Source organism: Chenopodium album, chromosome 22, assembly GCF_948465745.1.
Source record: "Chenopodium album chromosome 22, dcCheAlbu1.1, whole genome shotgun sequence".
Taxonomy (NCBI): domain Eukaryota; kingdom Viridiplantae; phylum Streptophyta; class Magnoliopsida; order Caryophyllales; family Amaranthaceae; genus Chenopodium; species Chenopodium album.
Window position 1 is genome coordinate 33,383,324 of NC_137855.1, and position 13,499 is coordinate 33,396,822.

Consider the following 13,499-nt stretch of genomic DNA (forward strand, 5'->3'; position numbering starts at 1 on the left):
TACATAACTTGATCAAATGAGAAAACTAAAACTTCGTGCTTCATAATTAATAATCATATTGAACCAATAATAAGGTAAAAACTCAATAATATCTCTAGATTAAAAATAACCTTATTTGGATATGAATTTGGTCAGATCGATCAAAATCCAGCCAAACACAAAAAGGAATTGAATCGAAACTGACCATTTAATGAATCAACGGATCAACCTTATCTTAATCAAACCGAACTTGACCGAACCGAAATCATCTGAACCGAAATCAACCCGACCCAAATTCATCCGACCCGAAGTTATCCGGTTAAACCCGATCCAAATTTATCCGAACCGAAAGTGAACCGATCTGGAGTTGACCCGACCCATATCCGACCCGGACTCGATAGACCATGACCCAAATTTGACCCGACCCGAATTTGACCCGATCCGAGTTAAAAGGATAATTTTGATCCGAACAGACCCGACCCAAACTCCATCCGGTTATCCGAATTGACACCTCTAGGCACGAGTGTCATCATACTATAGAAGGGAGAATTCAAATTGAAGTACAAACACAATAGAAACGACATCAAAATTAATCACACACATCGCATGCACACAAGGCTAGTTTATGATATGAAAACCCACATTTGACCTTATTTAGTAGGAAAAAAAAAGATGAAAGTTGTCTCAATTTTAAGAAGAAATACTAATTGTTATAGATTTGAGTCTTCAACAAATTTCTAGCTCGAAAAAAGAATTAAAAAAATGTGAAAACCTATGTTAGCTTGTGATAATTACAGTAGAAACTTTAGCAAAATTGTAGAACTACTCTTTTCTCATCTTTTTTTGTTCACTTATGCACAATACCATGTAAGGAAGTTAAATTTTGTATCAAGTATGAGATTAGTATTATGTTAAGTTGTTGTGATACTTGGTTGAGTTGATTTAATTTGGTGATCCATGTCTTATATGTAAGCATGTGAACTTGCTAGAATTATCATAAAGAGCTTGATACATGCTGAAAGTAATTGAATCATGTTGTTATACTTCCTCCGTTAGCTATTATTTGCAACAAAGGGGGTATTTGTGGACTCCTAGGCAAAATTTGTTTGTGAGAGTAAAATGGAGAGAGAGAGAGAGAGAAATGATTACCTAAAAAGGAAAGAAAACATTTGTTTCACATAATAGTTAGCATCCATTTATAATATATGTTGCAAATAATAGTTAACGGAGGAACATTTTTTTATTAAATATCAAAAAGGCATATATTTGATAAACTAAGACTTAGATTCATTGAAAGAGGTAAAGTTATATTTATTTTGAACATGATTCATGATTTTATTTCTCACACTGCAAATTTGAATATTCAACCAACTTAGTAATAATCTTTAAAGTTGAATAGTGTTTGTATGCCTTTGAGGCTTTCAAATCGCAAAGAGTACTTTTCACATTAAGAATCGAGTAAAGGCTAATACGAGCGAAGTTGACTACCATGACTTAACTTCGTACCATCATCTTCGATATTTCATATGTGGTTCGTGACCATATGGAGTAAGTAATTAATCTCATGGATTATGAATGAGGGATAACCTTCATGGATTAAATCGTTGTTGCCTTTCAGTTTGTCACTTTTTGTGGTTCCCTTTAATGATCCATACATGAACGATTACAAGCTTTTTAAAACTTGTTGGCGACACCCTACATTTTGTCCCTAATCGTAAAATATTAAATCCCACTTCCTATAATTTCCAAGCATATTCACAACATGTTTAAGTAGGCGCACGTCATTTGATGCCTATAGTAGGGGAAGGGGTGTAGATAGCATTACCTACATTGAGGTGTTGGAAAAAATTGTAAACAACTGATAATTTGCTTCGCCTAATCAGGCCACGCCTTGCCCGATTAGGGACAAGCTTGTTGCTAGCAGGGGTTATTTAATTCTTGGATTTCTATCATGGGCCTTGATATGAATTAGCCTTATTCCCTTCTATTCACTACTTGGTCCATGCTAGTAATTTGGACTTTCATCATAGCCTATTCCCTTTATCGAGCCCTTGTACTGAACCAAGTTCCATTAGCTCGGTCTTGGGGTTCAAATATTCAGTCAGGTAATATGACTCAACTCTAATGTTTCGTAGTGGCTTAAATTAATGAGCTTGGTGACTGTCATAAATCTACAAGTTTATTTAAAAAAAAAACCAACAATACAAAAACATTAGAAAATGCATATTAGTAATTAAAATAACTCAGAATAGCTCAAATAAGAATATATATGACCTTGCATATGTAGACAATGAATTATTTGATATAGTTGATTTGTTTCCTTTCAATTCCAAGATTTAGTTGATATTTTCCTTTTAGTAGTTGATTTCTTTCCTTTTAGTAGTTGATTTCTTTCATTTAATCTTGCATTATTTCATACATTATTATACATTTCTTTCTTTCAAATGTTATTAGAATTGCCAAAAATTATTTTCTATCTGTGCTTGTCTATATATATATACTGTTATATGTACATGGAACTCCATAATACATACACTTCAACAAGTAAAAAAAATGGCTTCAGTAGTGCTCCTTATTGTTTTACACATCTTTATGTTGTTCACCAGAATAAACACATTCTCCTTACCAATGATTCCTTTAGATTCACCGCGTTTACAAATTATACCTCAAAATCTAAACACCCAAGAGCGCTACCAATTCCTCAAGAACATATCTATGACACGAGTGTCATCATACTATACAAGGGGGAATTCAAGTTTAAGTACAAACACAATAGAAACGACATCATATCGTATTTTAAGCAATTATTATGTAACAGAAATCTTCTTTGGAACGGGCCAACTATTCTCCCCTTACGTTATACTTGACACTGGGGATGATAGGACGTGGATCCAATGTGCCGGATGCAACCCATGTTTCGAGGTAAAGGGTGAAAACATTCAACCCTCTACCTCTTCATCTTATAGACTATTAAATTATGATGATCCGCGATGCAATCCTAGACTTCTTTATCATTGGGCATGTGGGTTCAGAAGAGGATACGGAGGAGATCCATCCATGATTTCATCCACAACTGGTCTTATGGGAACGGATACCTTTCTTTTCATAAACTCGGATACCCATAAACCACAACCATTTCAAGATCTAGCATTTGGGTGTGGTCTTGAAAACAGAAATTTCAGCTTTGGCTTGAACAATGGTCCTAACAACCCTATAGCCGGGGTCTTTGGACTTGCACCCGGTCCACAGTCATTTCTTACCCAATTAGACAGTGTGACCCAAGGTCGATTTTCTTATTGCTTAACGTCTTGGGCTGAGACAAATCCTGGCATTTCTACTGTCCATTTTGGCCCTAGTGCTCAAATAGAAGGGCTTGATGTGCTAAGATTAAACACAATACCATCATCAAACTATCAATTATTCTTACGAGGTATAAGTGTGGATGGTAAAAGTGTTCCGTATAATCGATCTTTTTGTGCACCAGACTTTAATAAAGAGCTCAGAGGCTTTATCATTGATTCTGGTGCACCATATATGCTACTTCCTCAATCCATATATCGGCCATTTAAGTCACTCATAATGCTATATTTTGCAAGTTTTGGGTTGGAAGCATTGCAACCATACCAGGGTCCAATTTTTAATCTTTGTTACAGATATGGACCTAAAAGACCTGAAGATTTTCCTAAAATTATGTTTCAATTTACAAGTAGTAAGGGACTGACCACTAATTGGATTATGGAAAACGAAAATATGTTTTTGACATCTAATAGTGATGGCGGGTTTTGCATGGTGGTAGAGGAGCTCCCTGACCCCGGACCTTGCATTTTAGGTGCATATCAACAAGAAAACTTCAGAATCTCACATGACTCCAAGAAATGGAAGATGAATTTTAAACCCGAGAGATGTCAAGAGAATCTTCCCATGTATGATCGTTCAGACATGATAAATTATGCTAAACAAGGATAAGGTGTACCTTCATAACCATAATAAAGGGTTTGACTGATTTGCCTTTATGTTACAAAAAATAAACTTATTTTATGGTTAAACCAAATCTATTAATTAGTATCCATAAGTGAGTTTATTATAACTCTTTTCTTCAGTCTTTATTTATGGTGTCAAAAAGTTTGAAACCCGCTTTATTCATTGTTGTACTCTTATGACGTTATGAGAACCTAAAGCTTTTATAATTGAAGCCTAGGATTGGTTTTATATATTCTATCATGACCTCTCACACGAGAGCCCCTTGGTTTTGAAATGTGGATGCAGTGTAAGTCTTTTGTTGACCTTAAGTTTTGATGATGACTCAAGGAACCTAAGCAAACCCATTTAAATTTTAACTTTCGTTTTTAGCTTTGATTGATGATAAGTTTATGCAACGAAATTCTAGAGTAAGAATGAAGCATGGAACAAGGTCTAGAGATATGCTATGGAAGGATAAAGAAGACAATCAGAAGTCAAGTTCATTGAGTGAGGAACTGAAGCTCTAGAGATGAAGCTTCCCAGAGTTTCAAGGAGTCTAATGTATTTTATCTTTATTTTAGGCTTCTTGTATTTATGTTAAGTACAATGATAATTGATAGGATTTAAGTGGATTTAATTTTATTTGATAAAGATGTTATTTTCCATATTTTAACTAATTTATTTTCGAAAATATCTTTTAGTTAAAATATCTTTTTTGTTAAAAAGATTTTCTGTTTTGATTCTATCTTATTCTTTGGAAAATTTGATTTGGAAAATATCTCCTTCAATGTGTGTTTTACTTTGTCAAAGAAGCTGAGAAAATTAAGGAAGTTTTAAAACCACTTCCTTTAGTTACGTTTTAGCTTGCTGCCCAAGCTCCTACGAACTGCACTTCCTAGTTTTATGGAAGTTGTGGCTTAGTGGAGGTTAAGGCAAACGACAGTTTTTAACTTCCTTCTTCTCTTATAAATAGACTTGGTTTTCTATTGAGAAAAACACACTTGAGCATTACAATCTTTTAGCTTTCGAAAAGAGTCATAATCCACTTAAGTCCTTGAGTGTCTTTGTACTTAGTATTTTAGAGTTTAATCTTGAGTTGTATAGGGTTAGAGTTTGGGTAAACTCTCGAGTGTTTATTGCTTTGAGTGAAGCAAGGAGAAAAAGAGAGATTAGAGAGTTCAACTAGTTAAGGGATCAGTTGAAGGGGACTTGAGTTCGTTGAGGAACTTGAGTTTAGAGTCTTAATTTGTAATAGGTTGTTTGCCCTATTATTATTAAGAGTTGAGTTTAAAATCCCTTGTGGTCATGGTTTTTCTTCTTGATTAGGGCCAAGAAGTTTTCCACGTAAAATCTCTCTTTGCACTTTAAAGTTTTGTTTAAGTTCCTTTAAGAATTCCGCCAAAATTACCCTAGTTCCTCTATAATACAATTCACCCCCTTCTTGTATTGTTCATTCGAGTCAACAGTTGGTATCAGAGCTTGTTCCTCGAAGAAATCAGGAAACCCGGACGAGTTAAGTTCCTGGAATCAAGATGAATAATCACGAGAAAATGGAAGAAAGTTACTCTACGCAGCGTCCTCCTATGCTCAATGGGAAGTTCTACACCTACTGGAAGAACAGGATGGAGATATTTATCAAAGCTGACAACTACCAGGTAAGGAGAGTGATTGAGGTTGGTGATTTCAAAATCACCAAAACTACAAATGAAAATGAGGTAGTACTTAAACCTATGTCTGAGTTTGATAAGGAAGATTTTAAGAAAATGGAAATTAATGCACTTGGTGTTAAACTACTTCACTGTGTTCTTGGACCCCATGAACACAATAGTGTTATGGGATGTAAAAATGCTAAAGAAATATGGGATTTACTTCAAGTAACACATGAAGGAAATAACGAAGTAAAACGCTCTAAAATTGACCTGCTTATGTCTAATGTCTAAATATGAACGTTTTGAATTGCAGCCAAAAGAGACTATTCAGGAAATGTTAACTAGTTTACTAACATTATTAATGAGCTTGTTTCTCTTGGAAAGAAAATCCCTATTGATGAGCAGGTTAGGAAAGTTCTGAAAAGCCTTCCTCGGGATGAAAGATGGAGAGCCAAGGTGACCGCCCTACAAGAAACTAAGGACTTCACGAAGTTCAACATTGAGCAACTTGCTGGTTCCCTCATGACTCATGAGTTACACTTGGGAACAAGCAATAGTGAAGGAAACAGAGGAAAAGGCTTGGCTCTCAAAGCTGGAGATCTAGAAGACTATGAGGTAGATGAAGAAGAGGCTGGTATGTTGGTTAGAAGGTTCAAAGAATGTTCAATCGAAACAATAGAACGAGGAACTTCACCAAGAAGGCAAGAAACCCTCTACCTCAATAGCTGACTCTGGATGTCACAAATGTGGATCACTAGAACACTGCATTCATGAGCGTCCACTTTGGGATATAGAGAAAGGAAAAGGGAAGGCAAAGGAACAAAGCAAGAGCAACAAAACTCCTTTAATTTCAACAAAACTGACATTAGGAAAGCTATGATCGCTGCCTGGGGAGATTCTGAAAGTTAAAATGAAGAGGAACAACCTAAAGAAAAAACATCCCATTTCTGTTTGATGGCCAAACGAGATGAAAAAGCTTATAATGACAATCTTGCTAAAGAGGTATTCCTTGATCCTAACTTACTTAAGACTTATACTAAAGATGCTCTCATTGATTTAGTTTTTGAAATGGAAGATGAGTGGACTCATACTAGTATTCGTCTAGGTGAATGTCAAAGAGCTCTCAAAGTATGCAAAGAACATAGTGCGTGGATTGAGAATCAACGAAATGATGTTCAAAGCAGATTCTTTGAACTATTTGACAAGAATCTTCTCCTAAAAGAAATGAATGAGAAACTCAAGTTTGAAAATATTATGGTTAATGTAGAACTGACTCAATACAAGCTTGCTAGTGCAAAACTGTCTCCAAGTTCCTCTTCTGAATCTTTGCCTAAATTTAATGAGGATTTTGAAAAATTAAAAAATGATCTTGACGAGTTAAGGAATGAAAAGGAAAAATTGGAAAAGGAACTTGAAATTCGAAAAGAAAGAAGCACTAGTCAGCTTGGAATTCCTAAGTGGATTGGGAATGCTCAAACCAAAAGAACTAACGGGCTGTTTGGTAAGTGGGATTATGGGTTGGGAATGGGAATAATAATACCCTAGTCTTTATAAACCCATGTTTGGTTGGTGGGAATTATAATATAAAATGGGAACGGGCTTGGGAATAATTAGCTTGTATTCCCTACATTTTATTACTTGGGGGAGGTAGGTAATATTTCGGGGGGGGGGGGGGAGTTCACTAAATTGTTAAAAAGACAATATTACCCCCTATTTTGTGGCATACTTCCTCTGTTCTATTAATATTGCAACAAGGAGGAAATTACGCATCCCAAAGCACATTTTATATGCTAAATATCTATAATTGTGTAAGAGTAAAAATTATAAAAAGTTGATATTGTGAAAGTATTTTATGGGACGAATCCAACAAGATCCCACATGACTATATTTTGTTTAACATATAAGTCATATTATATGGTCAAACAAGAGTGATGAATAGTGCAAAAAGTCTATTGTTGCAATATTAATAGAACGGAGGAAAAATATTTTTGTGGTATATGATAATAAAAGGGCAATTTTGTAAACTTAGCTTATAATCCCTCTATTATTCCCACATACCAAACATAGGATTTAAAATTTCTCAATCTTATTTCTAAAATATGCCAAACAAGGGATTGGGATGATTTCATGAATTCCTACCTATTAATAACCATTCCCACTCCCACCCTATATTCCCCAAATTCCAATCCCATTTGCAAAACGCCCCGTGAAGGATTAGGATTCATAAGTTCCAAGCACCAAGGTAAACAGAAAAAATATGTTGACTTGCCTAGCTATAAAGTGTATTCCTTTGGTGGAAAAACTAGTCACTTAGTTGCTACTTGTAATAAGAAGGAACAATCTGCTAAAAAGAATGTTAAGCAAGTTTGGGTGAAAAAAATCTGATATTGCTTCAATGTCCAAGGAACCCAAGGAAACCTAGGTTCCTGAATCTAACCAATAAGTTCTTTTGTAGGTCTTAGTGAGGGGGAACAGCACATGGTGATAGTGGTTGTTCTAAGCATATATGACAGAAGACAAATCAAGATTTCTCTCACTAGAGGCCTATCCAGGAGGAAATGTGACCTTTGGAGACTACAAGAAAGGTGAAGTAATTGCTAAAGGAAAAGTAGGAAGGTCCAGTTCTCACTCAATAGACAATGTACTTTTGGTCGAGGGTTTGATGCACAATCTGCTGAGCATATCACAATTTTTTGATAAAGGAAACTCTGTAAGTTTTACTGCTGATTCATGCAACATCATTAATGACAAAACAGGAAGGGTTGTTCTTGAAGGAACTAGAAAAGGGAACACATATATTGTGGATCTCAACTCTGTTCCAAGGAACAACCTTACATGCCCGAGTGCCATTAATGATGATCCTTTATTATGGCATAGACGTTTTGGACAAGCAAGCTTCTCACTTATGGATAAACTTAGGCCAAGGAACTTGTTCATAGGGCTTCCCTCAGTCAAGTTCTTTATACATCATATCTGTGATGCACGTGTGAGAGGCAAGCAAGTCGGGTCTTCATTTAAAAGTAAAAACATGGTCAGCACCACAAAACCATTAGAACTTATTCACATGGGTTTGTGTGGCCCCATGCGGGTTCAAAGTAGAAGTGGAAAGATATATGTTTTGGTTATTATTGATGATTTTTCTAGATTTATCTAGGTGATTTTTCTGTCTAGCAAGGATGAAACCTTTGATGAATTTGTGTCCTTTGCCAAGAAAGTACAGAAGACAAGTGGAAATCAAATTGTCCACATTTGATCAGATCATGGAACTGAGTTCGAAAACACAAGATTCGATGAGTTCTGCAAGGAAAATGGCATGGATCATAACTTTTCAGCCCCAAGAACTCCTAAAAAAAAATGGAGTTGTTGAAAGGAATAACATGACCCTAGAAGACATGGCAAGAACTATGCTCATTGCAAGCGGTCTTCCAAGGAACTTCTGGGCTGAAGCTATTAATACTGCATGCTTTATTATTAATAGAATTATTATGATGAGACCAATCATCAATAAAACTCCATATGAACTATTTAAGGGCAGAAAACCAAATATTTTTCACTTTAGAGCTTTTGGATGCAGGTGCTTTGTTCATAATAATGGAAAAAGGAACATTGGAAAATTTTGATGAAAGAAGTGATGAGGTTGTGTTCCTTGGCTATGCATCAAATAGCAAGGCGTACAAAGTTTACAACAAAAACACTTTGTGTGTCGAAGAAAGTATTCATGTGATATTTGATGAATCTAACATGTATATGAATGTGCAGGAACAAGATAATAATGATTATGAAATTGGAATGATTAGAGACAGGGAAGAAGATGAAGAAATATCCAAACAAACCAAGGAAATGCGAGAGGAACCTGAACCAAAACATCAAGAATATGGTGAAGTTCCTCACCCTGAAATTCAAGAGGAACAAGTTCCGGAAGAAGCAGACAACGAGGAAAATGCAGAAGGAACAGAAGGAGAAGTGCCTAAAATAGGAGTTCCATCTAGAAAATTTCAACTAAAGCCATTCAAATATCAAGGCTCTCATCCTACTAATCTCATAATAAGTGATATTGGTAGAGGAACTCAGACCGGATCGTAGATGAGGAACTTATGTGCCTTCCAAGCCTTTCGATCTATAATTGAGCCAAGAAATCATGAAAAAGCTCTTAAAGATGCTGACTGGATAATAGCTATGCAAGATGAACTCAATGAATTCGAAAGGAACAAGGTCTGGCACCTTGAAGAGAAACCCAAGAATAAAAAGGTGATAGGGCTCAAGTGGGTATTCAGAAACAAGCTGGATGAATATAAAACGATTGTGAGAAACAAGGCCAGACTTGTTATGAAGGGCTACAATCAACAAGAAGGTATTGATTTCGAAGAAACATTTGATCCAGTTGTTAGATTAGAAGCTATTGGAATATTAATTGCTTTTGCTTCTTTCATGGGTTTTAAATTGTATCAAATGGATGTTAAATGTGCCTTCTTAAATGGTTTTCTCAAAGAAGAAGTTTTTGTGGAACAACCACCTAGCTTTGAAAACCCTCAATTTCCTAATCATGTCTTTAAGCTTGATAAAGCTCGTTATGGGCAACAAGCACCATGAGCTTGGTATGAAAGGCTCTCTAAGTTCCTTCTTCAAAATGATTTTAAAAGAGGAAAAGTAGATAAAACTTTGTTTTTGAAATCTGAAGGAACTGACTTATTAGTTGTTCAAGAAACTAACGAAAACTTGTGCAAGTACTTTGCTGAACTAATGAGTGGTGAATTTGAGATGAACATGATGGGGGAACTAAACTTCTTTCTTGGACTTCAAATTAAAAAAACGGAAAGAGGTATTGCAATTCACCAACAAAAATATGTCAAGGAACTACTAAAGAAATACAACCTTGACCAAGCAAAGACCAACCATACTCCAATGGGTACAGGCGCAAGATTGGATGAAGATCTGTAAGGAACTAGTGTAGATCAAACCAAATATAGAGGTATGATCGGATCTCTTTTATGTCTAACTGCTAGTAGACCTGATATTGCCTTTAGTGTTGGCTTGTGTGCTAGATTTCAATCAAATCTTAAAGAGTCACACCTTACAGCAGTGAAAAGGATCTTAAGATACCTCAAAGGAACTGACCACCTCTGTCGCTTCTATCCTAGAAGTGATACTTTTGAATTGAAAAGTTTTGCAGATGCTGACTATGCAGGAGATTTGGTGAACAGAAAGAGTACTTCAGGAATGATCCAGTTCCTCGGGCCATGTCTAGTTTCTTGGGGATCCAAGAAACAAAACACTGTGGCCTTGTCAACTACTGAAGCTGAATATGTGGCAGCTGCTGCTTGTTGTTCTCAAGTACTTTGGATAAAACAACAATTAAGAGATTATGGTATGCAGTATGATTGCATTCCTATTTATTGTGATAATACTAGTGCTATATGCATTTCAATAGATCTAGTTCATCATTCTCGTGTGAAACATATTCACATAAGGCATCATTTCCTTAAGGATAATGTGAAAAAAGGCTTAATTAAGTTAGATTTTTGTGATATTGAAAATCAAATTGCTGACATTTTTACTAAGCCTTTGAGCAGGGAAAAATTTGAGAAGATGCGCACGGAACTTGGTATGATACAATTGAGTTAAGAAGACCTAAAGTTCCCCCCAAAGGTATAACTCAATGATGCATACATTATATGTGTCTTACACAAAATGAATATGTGAAAACATAGTCCTGAGCATTAGAATGTATGGCATTGCATATGGGATTGTGGTTGTATGTGAAGAACTCAAATTGCATTTAGTATGTCTTTATTACTAACAAACTATGTTGAATTGTTCCTAGTTCCTCCGCAAAAATATATCTCAATAAGATTTTCTTTATCTCTTGAATTAATTAACTTGTCAGTTAATTAATTTTATCCTTTCAATCTTATCAATTATTCTTTCGGATTTTTAAAATATCTTCAATTTTAAAATCTTTTAAAATTCAAATTTATCTTTTTGCAATTACCCTAGACTCCTTAAATACACTTCACTTTATTAAAAGTTCTGATCAGAGGCCAAGTGAAAAGAATTTACTCATCCTCCCTCAAACGACACCTGCTACATTCAATTCACCTTCTACACTATTCCACCGACCTATTTTACCTCTTAAAATTCCGATCCCACCACTATATGATGAAACCAAACCCTAACCACTGTTCCTTAACACCTTACTCCGTAAAATACACTCTCATCTTTAGTGATTCTTCTCTAATTCTCATGGAAATCTCTCTGAAAGTTTAAAACTCTCCTCAAAAGGAATCGTCCATGGAAATCGAGAATGAAACCTCAGCCAAAGCCGCTATTGAAAAACCTCAAAATAAACCCATGGCTCGTAGTGATTCGAAAAAGAGGAAGATCGAGGTTGAAGAAGAATTGGACTATGAGGAACTTGGTGAACCAATTTAGGGGGTAAATCGAAGTCAACTGCTGTGAAAAAGCTTGAAGCTAGCTCTGATCAATTCATTCCTAGTTTCTGTATAAACCTAAAGTGGTGCGAATCGAGTAACTGCACTAAACTTCTTGATATTCTTGAAGCACGAAATTGGATTAACTTGTTTAGTGAATGTTATGATAATGTGATTGCTCATGCTCCTCTAAAGGAATTTTGTGCGAATTTTAAGAATGTGAATGGTGTGTGTACTAGCAAAGTTAAAAATAAGAAAATTAGTTTTGATGCTAATGATTTATGTGCTGTGTTTGGAACTCCTAATGAGGGGTTTGATGAGTATTTTAAAGGAGAAACTAAGTTGAGTGTTGATGGTGTACCTATTGAGAAAATTGTTGAATCTATTAGTGGTAAAGCTTCCAAAGTTCGAACCAGCCACAATCTATTCTCTCTTATTCAAAAGCTGCTATTTATCTTTGTCCATCTAGCTATTATCCCAAGAACCCATCATAGACACGAGGCTAATCACCTTGATGCTGTGCTTATGTATTGCCTTGAAAACAAAATTCAGATCAACTTTCCATCTTTGATGATCTAACACCTCACTTACTATCTTGCCAACCATCTGAAGGTTGGGTATGCCAATCTGCTTATTACCCTCCTTGAAAGCTGTGGCATCTCCATGACAAACTATGAAAGCCTCAAGCTTAAAACAAACCAATATGTCCAACCCAAAACCTTGACGCCAGAAATCTAACTATTATTGATGGAGTTACCCAATTCATTTCCCAATCTCTTCCTAAGCCTAAGCAGGATGAAAGAAGTGTGAAGAAAATTGAAGATGAAGAGTTGGATAGATGGTCGGAGGAAGAAGAGAGTCCGGAAGAAGGAGAAAAGAAAGGAAAATAGGTGACAGTGATGTCTAGCAAGAAATTAAAAATGCTCTAAGTATTGGGAAGAGAAAGAGTATCAGGTTGGCCTTTACGCCAAAAGGGAAGGGCAAAGCTGAGTCTACTACAGTGGTTGATCTTAGTGAAGAGAAGGGCATCAGTGAAGGGAGAGCATTTGTTCAGGGGGAACAGGGCACGTTTGAGCAAGAGACTATGATCCGTTCTGCTCCAGCTAGTGAAGGATTGGGGTTTGCTGGCTTCAGTTCTGTCAGTTCTACCTTGGAATTGAAATCTCTCAAGGACACTATCAAGCTACTTCATGATGCTCAGCCTACCCTGCTTTTGAGGATTGAAGCTCTAGAGAAGGTGGTAGGAGATCTGGTATAAGCTTCCAAGGAGCTAACTACAGCCATGCAGTAGAGCACCTCAACTCTTTCTCAAGGCCAAGCTGATCTGTTGAAGAAGCTGGAGGATCTGGTCATTGAAGAAGTGCCAGCTGAAGATGCAGGAGAAGAGCACCAGTCCTCAGCCCCTGAAGCCAAATCTTATTTTCTTTCTGTTTCACCTATGAAACTATCTTTCTTTGAACTTAATCTGGATTGAACTTGGTTT

General features: G+C 36.0%; 1 protein-coding gene across 1 annotated transcript; it reads left to right on the forward strand.

The window, feature by feature from the left end:
• The first annotated feature begins 2,607 nt into the window (after nucleotides 1–2,607).
• On the forward strand, nucleotides 2,608–3,945 carry LOC145604223 (aspartic proteinase CDR1-like). The gene has a single exon (XM_081660159.1). The coding sequence runs from the start codon at nucleotides 2,608–2,610 to the stop codon at nucleotides 3,943–3,945; it is 1,338 nt and encodes a 445-aa protein (XP_081516285.1).
• The last annotated feature ends 9,554 nt before the right edge of the window (nucleotides 3,946–13,499 follow it).